The sequence below is a fragment of the Aedes aegypti genome, chromosome 2 (genome assembly GCF_002204515.2).
Source record: "Aedes aegypti strain LVP_AGWG chromosome 2, AaegL5.0 Primary Assembly, whole genome shotgun sequence".
Taxonomy (NCBI): domain Eukaryota; kingdom Metazoa; phylum Arthropoda; class Insecta; order Diptera; family Culicidae; genus Aedes; species Aedes aegypti.
In genome coordinates this window covers 225552358-225568261 of record NC_035108.1, presented here as the reverse complement: position 1 = coordinate 225568261, position 15904 = coordinate 225552358, and the positions used below count along the sequence as shown (strand labels likewise).

The 15904-nt window shown below is 42.2% G+C and overlaps 1 protein-coding gene and 1 long non-coding RNA gene across 16 annotated transcripts in view; one reads left to right on the top strand and one right to left on the bottom strand.

The window, feature by feature from the left end:
* LOC5574827 (coiled-coil domain-containing protein AGAP005037) overlaps window positions 1–15904 on the top strand; it is a 302411-nt gene that overhangs the window by 138249 nt on the left and 148258 nt on the right. For all 14 annotated transcript variants that reach the window (XM_021844163.1, XM_021844162.1, XM_021844160.1 and 11 more), the window contains 2 exons: window positions 6673–6790; window positions 6849–6944. In XM_021844163.1, the coding sequence (XP_021699855.1) occupies window positions 6673–6790; window positions 6849–6944 (214 nt within the window). The remainder of the gene's footprint in view (window positions 1–6672; window positions 6791–6848; window positions 6945–15904) is intronic.
* Window positions 6946–15904, bottom strand: part of LOC110676403 — a 58442-nt gene continuing 49483 nt past the window's right edge. For both annotated transcript variants that reach the window (XR_002500348.1, XR_002500347.1), the window contains exons 2-3: window positions 7236–7372; window positions 6946–7177 (exon numbers count right to left, since the gene is read on the bottom strand). This is a non-coding gene — a long non-coding RNA (uncharacterized LOC110676403). The remainder of the gene's footprint in view (window positions 7178–7235; window positions 7373–15904) is intronic.

Here is a 15904-nt window from a genome sequence, read left to right as displayed (position 1 = left end):
TCGCTCAGCTTCTGAGACGCACAGGCGTGTTTACGATTGCGCTCCTCATTAGTGAAGCACTTTTTTCAGATCGTTCAATCGATATTTTTGTGTTGTGCCGCGTCGCGGGTATGGTCGCGATGAGGCGGGAAAACACTTTTAGAATAGACTATTCGTGCTTCCCAGTAAAGCCGTCTTTCGAAAAAGTGCTCGGATTCTGCCGTTCAGTGCTTGGGCTGAAGAAAGAAGACGTCGAAAGACTACAGTGTCACAAGGGCGAACAATGTGCATTCGTCAAGGTCAGCGACCTGACGCTTGCACAAAAAATAGTGGACGAACATGATGCCCGTCATGAAGTGGAGTTAAATGGGAAGAAGCATAAGCTTCGTATCACCATGAAAGATGGTAGTGTGGAAGTGAAGATTCACGATCTGCCCGAAAATGTTCCTGAAGAGAAGATCGTCGAGTTCTTGTGCGCGTTCGGCGAAGTAATCTCCATCCGAGAGCTAACGTGGGGAGAGGGCTACGAGTTTGCTGGTATACCACTCGGCATATGGTCGGCCCGTATGTTGGTACAAAAAAATATTGACTCGTGGGTCACCATTGACGGGCAGCAGGCATTTATTGTCTACAAAGGGCAGCTGCAGTCGTGCAAATACTGCAAAGAGCAGGCACACACTGGCATTTCTTGTGTCCAAAACAAGAAACTGCTGGTGCAAAAGAGCTATGCCAACGTAACGAAACAAACTGGATCAACACGACCACCGCCGAAAAAAACAACTGGCACAAAACCAGCAAGCGCAAAACCGATCGGGCCGAAACCTCCCGTTCTCCCAACAGCAACGTCGGATGCCTTTCCCGAGCTTCCGAAGTCTTCGAGCCAGCCCGAACAGCCTGCCTCGACTTCTAAATCCGATGCTAGGTTCGATTTAACAACGTCCCCCCGCCCGCAAACCCAACGCGTGCATGGATCGTCGTCGTCGCTCCGAGCACCTCATGTCGAAGAGTCACCAAAAGCCAGCATTGTTTTGGTTGACTGCTTCAAAAAGCCGACGAATGCGATGCGATCGCAGAGCAAGAGCGGCAATGGCAACGAAACTGACGATTCTTCCACTTCCACGAATAGCAGACGAAGCGCGCGAGGCCGACCACCCGGCAAAAAGCCCCGTCGGGAAGATGGTGACGACGAGCAGGATGAAGACTATCACCCATAAATGGCTCTCTCGTCCTATAACATCTCGTCCATCAACATCGGCACGATCACCAACCCCACGAAACTCAACGCGCTACGTAACTTCATCAGCTGCCAGAGCCTCGATATTGTGTGTCTGCAAGAGGTGGAAAACGACCAGCTCTCCTTGCCTGGCTTCGTCGTATACACCAATGTAGACCACGCGAGAAGAGGTACGGCCGTTGCGGTGAAGGAACACATCCAAGTCTCTCACATCGAGAAGAGTTTGGATAGCCGACTGCTTGCGCTGCGAGTGCAAGACACGACCATCTGTAACATCTACGCTCCCTCCGGTTCTGCGCAACGTGGTGCTCGGGAGGAGTTCTTTAATGGAACTCTCGCCTATTACCTCCGTCATCGTACCGCACACGTCATTCTCGTTGGCGATTTCAATTGCGTATTGCGCGCATGCGACTCGACTAGCCCTAACGCAAGCCCTGCTCTCAAGACCGCCGTGCAACAGTTACAGCTGCATGGTGTGTGGGAAAAACTGCGCTCACGTGACCCTGGCTTCACCTACGTCTGCCGAAACGCGCAATCGCGTCTCGATCGCGTTTACGTCAGCAATGGACTACGAGAAAATTTGCGAACTGCGCACACTCACGTGTGTTCGTTTACGGACCACAAAGCGCTAACCGTTCGACTATGCCTCCCCCAGCTCGGCCATGAGCCTGGGCGCCCAGACAACCAGAAATCGCATGAAAGTTCACGTTATAACTCGTTTATTCATACTAATTATATCAAACTCGCAAAACACCGTGGATAAACTCGTCAAATTGATGAGTTTCCTCGCATAAAACACTTCTTTTCTGAGTTCATTTGCACATTTTGTTTCGCCTCGTACACTCGTACAAAGTAAGTCGAATCAATTCGTAGCAGCTGTCAAATCAACATTTGTTATCATAAGTTAAGTCGCATAAGATCACAGGTTAGTTCGGTGGAATATTTAAACACTCGCATTATATGTTATTATTCATCACATAATATATGCACGCATATCGCCTCCACTTTTGTACGTAGAAAGCCGTTTCGCGACATAATATAAGTGAAATTTTGCACATATGAAGCCTCCAGGTGATTTCGTTATGCGTACATTTTGGTTGTCTGGGCGCGGTTTCGAGTCTTTGCGACCTCATCTTCTGACTGACGAAAACGTTGCGGAGTTCCAGTATAAGTGGCAATATTGGACCCGGCAGCGACGAAATTATGCGTCATGGATTGAGTGGTGGATCACGTACGCAAAGCCGAAAATTAAAAGTTTTTTTAGGTGGAAGTCTCGAGAATTTTTCGACGAATTCCACAATCAGCACCAACGACTTTATGCTGAACTTCAGCTAGCGTACGATGGGTATTACCAGCATCCTGAAATGTTGCCCACGATAAACCGGCTAAAAGGGGAAATGTTGGCGCTGCAGAGAAATTTTTCCCACATGTTTATGCGCATTAATGAAACGTACGTGGCGGGAGAACCTCTGTCGATCTTCCAGTTGGGGGAAAGGCGAAGAAAAAAGACCATCATCACCGAGCTCCACCGGGGTGAAAATGACATCATCAACGAGCCACAAGCGATCCAAGCAAATTTGTTTGACTTCTTCTCCCAGCTCTACACGGAGGAAGCACCAAACAACAACGAGAACGGTTTTGCCAGCGAGCGCGCAATCCCACCGAACGATCCGGTGAACGAAGCATGTATGGAGGAGATAACAACAGCAGAAATTTTGTCTGCTATCAAAACAAGCGCCCCGAAGAAATCCCCGGGCAGCGATGGCATCCCACGAGAGTTTTATCTCCGAACGTTCGACGTCATCCATCGAGAACTGAACCTCTTGCTGAACGAAGCACTCACCGGCAATATTCCCCCCGCATTCGTGGAGGGAATCATCGTGTTGGTGAGGAAGAAAGGAGGCGACAACACAGCTCGGTCCTACCGACCCATATCGCTGCTCAACAGTGACTATAAGTTGCTATCCCGCATACTCAAAAACAGTCTAGAAAGTGTGATGAGAGCGCACGGCGTTTTGAGCGACGGACAGAAATGTTCGAACTCAGAGCGCAACATCTTCCAAGCAACACTCGCCCTCAAAGATCGTATCGCCAGTCTCCGTTATCACCGACGCGCCGGTAAGCTCATAAGCTTTGATTTGGAGAATGCGTTCGATCGAGTCCGGCACTCCTTTCTCTTTGAGGCCATGCGATCTCTCGGGTTCAACCAAGAACTCATCGCTCTTCTTTCTCGCATCGCCAGCCGCTCTGCTTCTCGGCTACTCGTCAATGGGGCTCTGCACTGTTTTGATTATGCATGGGATTTTGACGTTTACTGGCCTTGTTGTTTACAAATTTTGTGAAGGGGTGAAAGAGAGAGAAAGATTTTTGTGCAGAGCCCCATGGGCATCTCTCTCGCCCGCTCGAAATCCAGCGCTCGGTCCGACAGGGGGACCCTCTCTCCATGCATCTCTTCGTGCTGTACCTTCACCCACTGGTGCGCAAACTGGAGGAAGCGTGTGGTAATGATCTTCTCGTTGCGTATGCGGACGACATCAGCGTCATCGTGACGTCAGAGGCGCAAATCGAGGCGCTCAATGAAATTTTCACCCGTTTCGGGATTGCCGCCGGTGCGAAATTAAATTTGCGGAAGACGGTTGCGATCAACGTTGGGGTTTGCGAAGGCAACGAAATCAATACCCATTGGCTGCAAACTGTCAACACAGTCAACATTTTGGGTGTTGTCTTCGCAAATTCTATACGGCTAATGACGACCCTCAACTGGAACACGCTGGTGGGAAAATTCTCGCAGCAAATGTGGTTGCAGTCACTTCACACCTTAACAGTGCATCAAAAGGTAATCATGCTTAACACCTTTGGCACGTCAAAGTTATGGTACCTTTCGTCAGTTCTGCCTCCTTTCCGGCGAAAATCACCGCCACAATGGGCAAATTCCTATGGAGAGGAATCATCGCTCGCGTGCCAATGATGCAGTTGGCCCGCGACAAAGAGCACGGAGGCTTAAATCTTCATTTGCCAGCATTGAAGTGCAAGTCTTTGGCAATCAACAGGCATATGCAAGAGATCGATTCCCTTCCCTACTATAGATCCCTTCTTCACCACGAGAATCCCCGTCCAGCAATTCCCATAGATCATCCTGATATCAAATTAATCCTATCACATTTATCCCAAATTCCCCACCAAATCCAACAACACCCCTCCGCCGATCAAATCCACAAGTTCTTCGTGCAACAAACAGAGGTGCCCAAGGTGGAGCGTACCAGTCCAGCGACCGACTGGCCACGTACGTGGCGAAATATCAACATGAAGCAGCTCTCGTCGCAGGAGCGAACGAAACTGTACCTGTTCGTAAACGAGAAACTTGAGCACCGAAAGCTACTGTTTGCGATGCAGCGAGTGGCGGACGAAAATTGCGAACACTGTGGGAACCACATAGAAACGCTCCGGCACAAACTGTGTGACTGCACCCGCGTCGGCCCGGCCTGGACGGCCCTTCAGCGAAGATTAGCAGGGCTCATGGATGGTTGGAGACGATTCACATTCGACGAACTTGCGAGACTTACACTGATAGGAATAAACAAAACGAAACGTATCGATATCTTGGAGCTTTTAGTGAAATACATCTGCCATGTTAATGAGAGTAACGATAGGATTGATGTTGATGCTTTGAACTTCTTGTTAGATTTGAACAATTAAAATGTATATAGCTGTAAACGAATTTGACAAATAAAACCTAATTTTTAAAACCCAAAAAAAAAAAAAATAAAAAATCTTTCGATCATTATTACCGCGCTAGTAGATTGTGTTTCTTAAAACATAAGCAGACGTTTTTTTAAACTACAACAGAAAACATAAAAGGCTTGTTTTTAAGTTTATAAAAATCCCTTCTATGTTCTAAATAGGTTGTTCTTCCTTATATTACTGGTCAAATAATCATTGGCATCAAAATAGTAGATAATTTTAAAACTCTCACCTTCTCATCATCGTAGGCAGTTCTTTGAAGCTTTGCTGGTTAAATATTGTTCTGACTGCAGCTGCTACTGATTTCATCATAAATTTTCCCTTCTTTTATCTGAAGACTGTTCTTTATAGATAAATATATCAATATAAATTAACAGAGCTACTGAAACATTATTCAAATTTTTTTCTGGTAATTACATGCTACTAGTTCAAATTTTATTGTGAGAACGAATACTACAGATTGTAATATTTTGATCCAACATTTTCAATGCTTTTGATCTACTTCAAATTAAGTTTTTTTTTTTTCAAATAGACGATTTTTTTCTGTTTAATTAGCGATTATAGGCGATTATTAGCATTTTTAGTATTCATTACTAGCATGTTCTCTACATTTAACGTTTTCGACTAGATGACCCATTTAGGAACGTTTCGGAAAAATTGACGTTCAGAAAAATTGTTTCTATCCAAGACATAAAAAAAGATTTTTATCAAGAAAATTAATATTGATTGTCAGGGGGAGAAGAAAGACTTGAAGGGAGACTCAAGGTTTTATTATGTAATGCAAGATATAATAGATTCTAAGGATCAATGGTTTCACTGTAGCTACTATCACTAAGTATAATGAAATTACGTTTAACCTAGTGGACATATGGCACGAAGACGTTTGGTCAAACAATCTTTGTGTAATAATGCGAAGCAATGTGAAAGAACAGCATATTATTAAAAGAAGGGAAAATGTAAGATAATCAGCTAAGTTTCACTGAATATTGGAACAGTATAAATATAAAGAACAACCTATTTTTCTAAGAAGGCAAAACTAAGCCGAATGTCCAAATGTTAATAAGCCAAATATCTATACTCCAAAGATACCGCTTCAAATGAAACTGCCTATTACAAAAATAAATCTAAGTTGTTTTGAGTCAAATAAAAGTGGCACATTTTTTGAACATCTGTAACTTCAAACACATGGATTTTTATAACAAATTAATCACTTTTCTTCTAATCTTACATCAGCTAACTCGTTAAATACTTTTTGGCAGTAGGAACATGGATAAATTTCAGTATGTCATTTACATTACGTCTTTTTCGGGGAAATGGTACATTCGGGAAAATATTTTTCGGGGTAATAGTTTATTCGGGAAAACGTCATTCGAGGAAATTGCATTCGGGGAAATGGTATTCGGGGAAATGTCGGACAATCGTTCATTTTACCCACATTGTGCAGGTAAAATGAATATTTCCATCGTTTGTTGCTAGCGATAAAAATATGTGAAAATTTAACTATTTCAGTAAGAATTCGTGTCGCTGTTATAGATAACATCCCTATTTTTGATGTTGTGCGATAAAACTATACAATTTCCTTGTTTTTCTATCAGAAACAGGATGATACCCTTAAGGTGTTCATTTTACTACCCCTTCCCCTATACCAAAAGCTACAAAATGAAAATGAAAAAGAATTATGAAAAACATACAGTATCTTGTTAACTTTATTTTTCTAGATGGATACATGAGTTCTCCAGAACGAAGCGGTGCCAACAGAGCATATGAGGAGCCTTATTATACCCAGTATAGCGGGCGGGGAAATGCAGTTACGTCAATTATAGATGAAGAACAAGGGTATGCAATGGTTGTTTGAAAACGAAGCACCATAATTGTCATTTTTTTTCTTTTTCAGAGATGCCAATTTAGCAGATGATCAATATGCAATGTATGGTGTTAAAGGCCTTGGAAGAATACCGCATGCTGCAAATCAAATGTATGAGCCAACAAGGTGAGAGTTCATTATTTATTTATCAATTTCACTAAATTTTACGTAAGCGTTGGAAATTATAAGTAGAGATGAGTAGATTTGTTCTGCATTTAGTCCTGTTTCTAAATTTTCCTCGGTCGTTGTAATGTTTCCGTTTTCAACATCACGTTTTTTTCTACCCATTGGCCTTCGTTTTTTTACAGCTGTTGACAATGTTGCACTTGATGATATTGTTGGATGAAAATAAGTTGTTCCTGCAATTTTTTACTACATGAATGTCACTTTCATGAATGTTTGGAAAATTATACTCACCTTTACTTTTAATTGCTTGTACAATCATGCATAACAGGTAACTAGCAAATGCCAAAAAGGCCAAAGCCGTTACGCTGATTTGAAATATAGATTGAATTTTACTAGGCCGCGAATCCCATGGTTCTACGGAACTTCTTCTGAAATGATAGAAAACACAGAAATACATACTTTTCAGTTTAACAATTAAAAGCCAATTTGATTTCATTTTATTTTTCATTTATTGGGAACTATTTGATATATTACTATTTGAATTATCAACTCGATATAAAATCAATATTACTCAATATATGTGTTAATATAATACTGTAGTGTTTTAATATAATCTAAGCCTAATAACTTCTTAATACAGTCAACTCTCTACATCTCGATATCTCTCTCTATGTCGATGATTTTTTTGGTCCCTTCATTCTGCATACATTTTCACTCTTCATATCTCGATATCCTCCTTATCTCGATATCTCCCTATATCGATGTGATTTTAGTTCCCAATATTCTCTCCGTATGTCGATATGCTCATTATCAAAGGTTACTAAACTAGATTTTAGAGATTCAAAACAATTTGCGAAGACGAAATGACATCTGTTTGTTTTCGATTTTCCTGGCAACGGAGTGATTTTCAATCTAGTATTCGTTAAAAATTTGTTCTATGTCTCGATCTCTCCCTATCTCGATGGTCCCTTCGATATCGAGATGTGGAGAGGCGACTGTAGTTATTTATGCAACAAGTTGCAACATGATGATTTTTTCAGCACGAGTCGTTACATAAATACGACAAGTGCTGAAAAAATTGAGTTTTGCAACGAGTTGCATACATAATTTTTTTGCAATTATAAAAAAAATGCCATTATAGCTGGATAAAAGTTGGCGCATAAACATATTTCAAGAGAATACCTGATTGAAGAAAACTTAGCTGTTGCTACGTATGAAAGCTCATGCTCATTTGCTTTCATGCGTAGCAACAGCTAAGTTTTCTTCAATCAGGCTGTGGAATGACTGTCACATATTTTCACATTTACATTGCCGATTCCATTTTCAATTACTGACCGGGTAAAACGCTGCATACAATTTTCCCACAATATCGACATTATTTTTTGTGCTGTATTGCTCGCACGATCAACCGCATAAACCTGCTGGCTTTTTCAAAAGTGAACAAACAAACTCTACGCCCACAAGGCGATTCAACACCAACTCAGAATTCATTACAGTTAACTGGCTCCTGACCTTTAATCCGTAAGACGATCCGAATTCGACTCAATTCGGATATTCAAACGGATGTAGAACCAGGAACTAGTTTAATAAGTTATTTAGATATTCAGAGCAATTCGATAAATTACGTATGGATGCAATCAGATATCAATTTGACAACACCTAAAACAGTGCTGAAAGGTGCTACTTTTCGAAATCGTTATTAGTGCTGAAAAGTAGCAATTTTCAGCACTGTTTCTTCTGGTTTTTGATTACTATACCCAACAAGAGTAGATTGCGATTTTTAATGAATAATTTAATGTGTTGATTACGTAACATTTCTTTGAAGCATCTCTTATCAGTCTTGCACAAATCGCATTATTTTTGAGCGACTATGTTTTACAAGATTTCTTCTATTTCAGAGAGGGCGTATAATAAAAATCTGAAAAAAAATCTATTTATCAGCGACGATATGATAATTGATCGATCTATCACTTATTCAAATTGAAATTTTAAACTTAAGCATGTCAATTTGTATCGGAATTAAAAATCAGATTCCATCCGTGGTAGATTTGAAAATGGTAAAAAACTGATCCTTTTATTTTCGTAAAAACATGAGTGAATCAAAAATTAAATTTGTCTATACAAGACATTGCCGGGCGTATTGTAGGAGCTCTTCGTCGGTCTTGGGCGAAACTTCTCCAGTTGACCCGAACGTTTAGGGTCGCCAGGTCCTCTTCCAATGCGTACAGCCAGCGTATTCGTGGTTTTCCCCGAAGCCGCCGACCTCTACCTGTTTCCCTGCTGAATATTATTTTCGCAATTCTTTCTTCCGACATTCGTACTAAATGTCCAGCCCACTGAAGTCTGCCGTATTTTACACGCTTGATAATAGTCGCATCTTTGTACACTTGATACATTCGTGATTCATGCGTCTGCGCCACACACCATTTTCGAGTTTCCCACCGAGTATTGTCCGCAGCACTTGACGCTCGAAAACACCGAGAGCTTTCCGGTCTGACTCTTTCAACGTCCAAGCTTCGTGCCCGTAGAGAGCCACCGCAAGAATCAATGTTTTATACAGGGCGAATTTTGTTTCCCTTTGCAAGCTTCGGGACCTAAGCTGGTTACGTAGTCCCTAAAAGGCCGTATTCGCAGCCGCAACACGTCTTTTCACTTCGCGGGAAACGTCGTTGTCACATGTCACAAGTGTATCAGGTATCAGAAGGCCGGCTCCAAAGGCACGTTCCCCACCAGTTGGGAGATTTGTGCCATCGCCATATTTGAGCCTATTTCATCATCTACCCGATGGGAGAGGAAAGGGAAGGGAAAGATGGGAGGAAATAGGAGTGGGTCCCTTGAAGAGGGAAGATCGCATAAGCGAAATGAGAGCATGTAGCTCCATACCACAATGGGTTCGAACAGCGCCCTAAAAAGGGCACTGCAAAACGCGTGAGCGTAAAGAGAGCCTATAGCTCATTACCACAGCGGGTTAAGAATAACAGGATGTCCTGAAGATTCAGGCTTCTGTATTCAGTTTCACTTAATAAGTGTTTACCAAGTAATTGGAATCGCATTTGCGCAAAAACTGGACAGTTACATATCAGGTGATACGAAGTTCCATAATCGGAGTCACAACTATCACACACAAATGAGTCAGCACGCTGAATATTTGCCATGTGATAGTTGAGTCGGCAGTGGCCTGTCAACGCTCTGACCAAGAGACTGCAATTCTGCTTTGACAGATTTGTTAAATACTTCGCCACCTTTGGAGATGGCTCAGTAATATACAATTTTGTTTGACGACACGACTCCAAACTATTCCAATATTGCTTGTGCTGAGTTGCCGCCCAAGAGTTTATCTGAAGCTTCACCCAGCACTTCGAAATTGGAATAGCCGGCTCAGGGCCAATGAAGTCATGCGATGCTCCATCGCGAGCTAGCTCATCAGCCAATTCATTTCCAGCGATGGAAGAATGGCCAGGTACCCATACAAGGTTTACAGAGTTGACTGAATTCAGTTCCTCAATTTGAGTTCGACATGCGATAACAAGCTTCGACCTTGAGTTGGCCGAAGCGAGAGCTTTTATAGCAGCCTGACTATCTGAACAGAAGTATATGACTTTACCCATTACGCGCTGTTGAAGTGCTGATTGCACTCCACACATAAGAGCAAATATTTCCGCCTGAAAAACGGTGCAGTTTCTACCAAGTGAGTAAAACTGATTCAGCCTTAGCTCACGAGAATATACTCCTGCACCAGCTCTACCTTCAAGAAGGGAGCCATCAGTGTAACATACTATATTGTTTGATATACTTCTTTCCAAATAGCCAGACGTCCACTCTTCCCGTGAAGGGAATTGTGTGGTAAATGTCCTGTAAGGAAAGTTACAAGCAATTGTGAGATCACTTGGAGCAAGGACAATTTTGTCCCAATTCACCAAAAGTGGAAACAACGAAGTGTGTGTAGATCTACGATTCACTGGATTTTTCTCCAGTAGATCCAGTACCCATAAACGGTAAGAGCAAGAAAGTGCTTCTTGTTTAAGATATATGTGTAGTGGCGCAACGTCGAAAAGGGCCTCGAGCGCTGCTGTGGGAGTTGTAGAGAACGCACCAGACATCGCCATCAAGCACATCCTTTGGAGATGGCCCAATTTTGATTGGATTGTTCTCACTTCGCCCTTTTGCCACCACACAAGACATCCATATGCCAATATTGGTCGAACAACTGTTGTGTAAATCCATTTGATATATTTGGGTTTGAGGCCCCAAGTTTTACCAAAGGTTCGCCGGCATTGACCGAAGGCCATGCAAGCTTTTTTGACTCTGAAATCAATGTGAGGTGTCCATGAAAGTTTGGAATCTAGAATGACTCCGACATACTTTACTTGATCAGTCACATTAATCTCAGTGCCAAAAAGACGTAAAGGTCGAATTCCATCGCGGTTTCGTCTTTCCGTAAAAAGAACAATAGATGTTTTATTCGGGTTAACCGAAAGGCCATATTGGCGACACCAACTCTCGACTACCTGAAGAGCACTTTGCATCAGGTCGAATAGGGTGCTTATGCACATACCAACTATCAGAGCTAGATAGTCGTCGGCAAATCCATAAGTTGGAAAACCGCAATTATTGAGTTGCCTCAATAGCGTATCTGCTACGAGATTCCACAAAAGTGGTGACAAGACTCCCCCTTGGGGGCATCCGCAAACACTCAATTTTCGAATCGCTGATTGACGCAATGTCGAGAAGAGATGTCGGTTTTTGAGCATTTGATGAATCCAATTGGTAATCATTGTAGGTAGCCCATGGTTTCGTGCGGCTTCCAATATGGCATCGAAAGACACGTTATCAAAGGCACCCTCAATATCCAAGAAAACACCCAAGCACGATTGCTTCTGAGCGAATGCTTTCTCGATATCGTATACAACTTTGTGTAAAAGAGTCACAGTGGACTTTCCAGATTGGTAAGCATGTTGATTCACATGAAGAGGCATGTTTGCCAAATAAACATCACGGATGTGATGATCGATAATCCGTTCCAGACATTTCAGAAGAAAAGAGGTCAGACTGATTGGTCTAAAACTCTTCGCTTCCTCATACGACGCACGTCCTCCTTTTGGGATAAACTTTACAGTAATATCACGCCAGGATTTGGGAATGTACCCGGTAGCAAAACTGCTTACAAGTAGCTTTTTCAAAACATGTTTGATAAACTCAAATCCCTTTTGGAGCAGAACAGGATAAATCCCATCCGCTCCTGGAGATTTGAAAGGAGCAAAACTATTAAGTGCCCATTGAATCGATTCAGTAGTTACGATACTGCGAGCCGAGGCCAGAGACTCGTAACTACATGAAAAGACATTTGATTCATCCGTAGATGCTATGTCCACACATCCGGGGAAGTGTGTATTGAATAAACATTCTAAAACTTCTTCATCGGAAGAAGTAAAGTCACCATTAGGTAAGCGAATTTCGTTCACTTGGAAATCCTTAGATTTTGCAAGAATTTTGTTCAACCGACTGACTTCACTCAAACTGGAAACATTTGTACAAAGGTTTTTCCAGCCGGATCGTTCAGCAGAACGAAGAGCCTTCTTGTAAGCCTTGCGAGCTGACTTGAACGACTCTGATCCAGCTGAACGGCGTCTGTTCCAACTCCTTCTACATTGTTTCCTGAGTCTAGTCAGATCGGAATTCCACCATGGGGGTCCCTCTTGTAGTCTTTACAGACCGCAGAGGACATGCTTCTTCAAAAGCTTCCATAATGTAGGATGTTGTAGTATCAACGGCATCATCCAGATCACTTGGATTTTCAATGGACGGAGAATATCCATGAAATTTGGTCGCAACCAATTCAATGTAGAGTTCCCAGTTTGTTGACCGGGGATTCCTAAAACGCAAAGTCTGCGCAGTTACATTTGAATGTTCAAAGAAGATGTAGCGATGATCAGATAATGATTCCTTATCTGATACATGCCAATTCGTCAACTCGTGACTGATTCTATTCGAGCAGAGCGTTATGTCTAACACTTCTTCTCTATTAGAAACCATGAAGGTTGGGCGATTGCCTATGTTAAGTAATCCAAGGTCTGTACTACTTAAGTATTCCATCAGACTGGAGCCTCTCAAATTGATATCCGAGCTGCCCCAGATGATGTGATGAGCATTGGCATCACTGCCCACAATCAGCGGAAGGCCTTTTGTTACGCAGTGTACGACAACTCGTTTGAAGTCATCCGTTGGGGATGGTTCATCATGTGGTAAATATACCGAACAATAGACGTATTTCCTGTTGAGGTCACCAACAGAAACATCGATTGTGACAGCACATACATCTCTGGTAGTTAACTCAGAAATGAGTGTAGCAACGATTGCTTTATTAACGAGCACGCATGCGCGGGGCATGGAGCGCGAGTTTGCCATTTCAAGCTTGCTAAAAGTAGCAAAAACTGGGTCCACAAGGTTACCTAGATAGAAGTTCCCTCTACGAAAGTAGGGTTCTTGAACTAGCGCCACTTGGGCTGCACCATTTTGCATGAGTCTGCAAAGATTGATCGTTGCTGTTCTTTTATGCTGAAGATTGATCTGAGCTAACCTAACCGTAGCCACTACCCAAACTAGGCAGGATTAAGCTTTTTGCAATCTCAGCACGAAAAAGACCAGCAACGAAAAAACCAGATCGGTATCTATTTAAAGTCGCCAAAGGCGAAAGAGCACAGAATACACTGTGTAAAACGCATAATGCGAATCCATATAGGTGATAATTTAAATTAAATGTCAACATATTCATAATCCCACCCTTATTAAGCCTCAAGATAGAGACTGAAGAAGGGCAGCCGATTATCTCGGAGAAACACAAGGTCACCTGCACCATTGCTCCGGGTAGCACAGGAAGGACTCAATACTGTGGAGGGCGCCCTGGTACCCCACAGGCTCCGTTTGCGGTTAGGTTTTATTTAGACCCCCCTAACCATTCATTCTTAGGCACGGTACGCATCACACCATAAATTAGGGGTCACCTGTGAGGTGGACTTTTACCACCGGAACAGGCAATCCGTAGTGTTAATTCTTAGCCAGTTGAAACAACCGCTACCGACACTACGCGGCTATCTAGGCTGCTCGGGAAAAGGAGGTTAATATTGATGATTAACTCCTGACGTGCCCAAGCAGCCACTATTTCAGAGAGGGCGTATAATAAAAATCTGAAAAAAAATCTATTTATCAGCGACGATATGATAATTGATCGATCTATCACTTATTCAAATTGAAATTTTAAACTTAAGCATGTCAATTTGTATCGGAATTAAAAATCAGATTCCATCCGTGGTAGATTTGAAAATGGTAAAAAACTGATCCTTTTATTTTCGTAAAAACATGAGTGAATCAAAAATTAAATTTGTCTATACAAGACATTGCCGGGCGTATTGTAGGAGCTCTTCGTCGGTCTTGGGCGAAACTTCTCCAGTTGACCCGAACGTTTAGGGTCGCCAGGTCCTCTTCCAATGCGTACAGCCAGCGTATTCGTGGTTTTCCCCGAAGCCGCCGACCTCTACCTGTTTCCCTGCTGAATATTATTTTCGCAATTCTTTCTTCCGACATTCGTACTAAATGTCCAGCCCACTGAAGTCTGCCGTATTTTACACGCTTGATAATAGTCGCATCTTTGTACACTTGATACATTCGTGATTCATGCGTCTGCGCCACACACCATTTTCGAGTTTCCCACCGAGTATTGTCCGCAGCACTTGACGCTCGAAAACACCGAGAGCTTTCCGGTCTGACTCTTTCAACGTCCAAGCTTCGTGCCCGTAGAGAGCCACCGCAAGAATCAATGTTTTATACAGGGCGAATTTTGTTTCCCTTTGCAAGCTTCGGGACCTAAGCTGGTTACGTAGTCCCTAAAAGGCCGTATTCGCAGCCGCAACACGTCTTTTCACTTCGCGGGAAACGTCGTTGTCACATGTCACAAGTGTTCCAAGGTAAACAAATTCTTGGAAAAGTACTATGATTTTCATTATCAAAGTCGTGCGCATACTTTCTGTGACACCCTACATATTGATCAACTTTTTATTAAAAAGTAGGTTGATATACAACGGAATTTCGTGAGTAATGTTTTCCGACTGTGTCACTGGGCGTTGCATGCTAGTCCGTTGTCTAGTGTGGTGCTTCCTTCAAAGGGCATAAATGCCCACTGGAAGCATTAACGTGTCAGTGTCTTTAAAAAAAATCTGTATTACATTTTAGCTTATTTTCAAAGGGTTCAAAAAATATGGCGCTACAAGTTGTAGCCTACAACGACAAAAATCGAAAAAGCAGGTTTTTCAATATCAGATTCCGTACATGAGTTAAGTCACTCATGTACGGAATCTGATATTGAAAAACCTGCTTTTTCGATTTTTGTCGTTGTAGGCTACAACTTGTAGCGCCATATTTTTTGAACCCTTTGAAAATAAGCTAAAATGTAATACAGATTTTTTTAAAGACACTGACACGTTAATGCTTCCAGTGGGCATTTAATATCGTAGATAAAACTAATCGTGCTCAAATTTTACACCGTTGTTTTGAGCCCAAATGGAACAAAAAAATTGTTGATCGGGATGGGATTGTTCAAATTTACGGGTTTTCAAATAACAGATTACACACATTATTATCCGATACACATTTTGAATGTCTTGTGCAGTATAAGTCATCCATATTAGCTCAAATATTATATATACCCATTTCAAAATCAAATTAGCGGCGTAGATTGGAACGGTTGTATTGAACCACCCTACTAGGTATAGTATCGATTTATAGCTATAATTTTATCGTCTAAGCTAACTCAGCATACTCCGCCGATCGATTTTCATTCGTTTTTTTAATATTGTGGGCACGATTCATTAATATAATTAATATCATTTAAGCTCAGGAAGCAAAACATCCAACTTTGCGTATGTTTAATCTGCAAACATGTAAAAGGCAGTTCTTGACGAACCTTG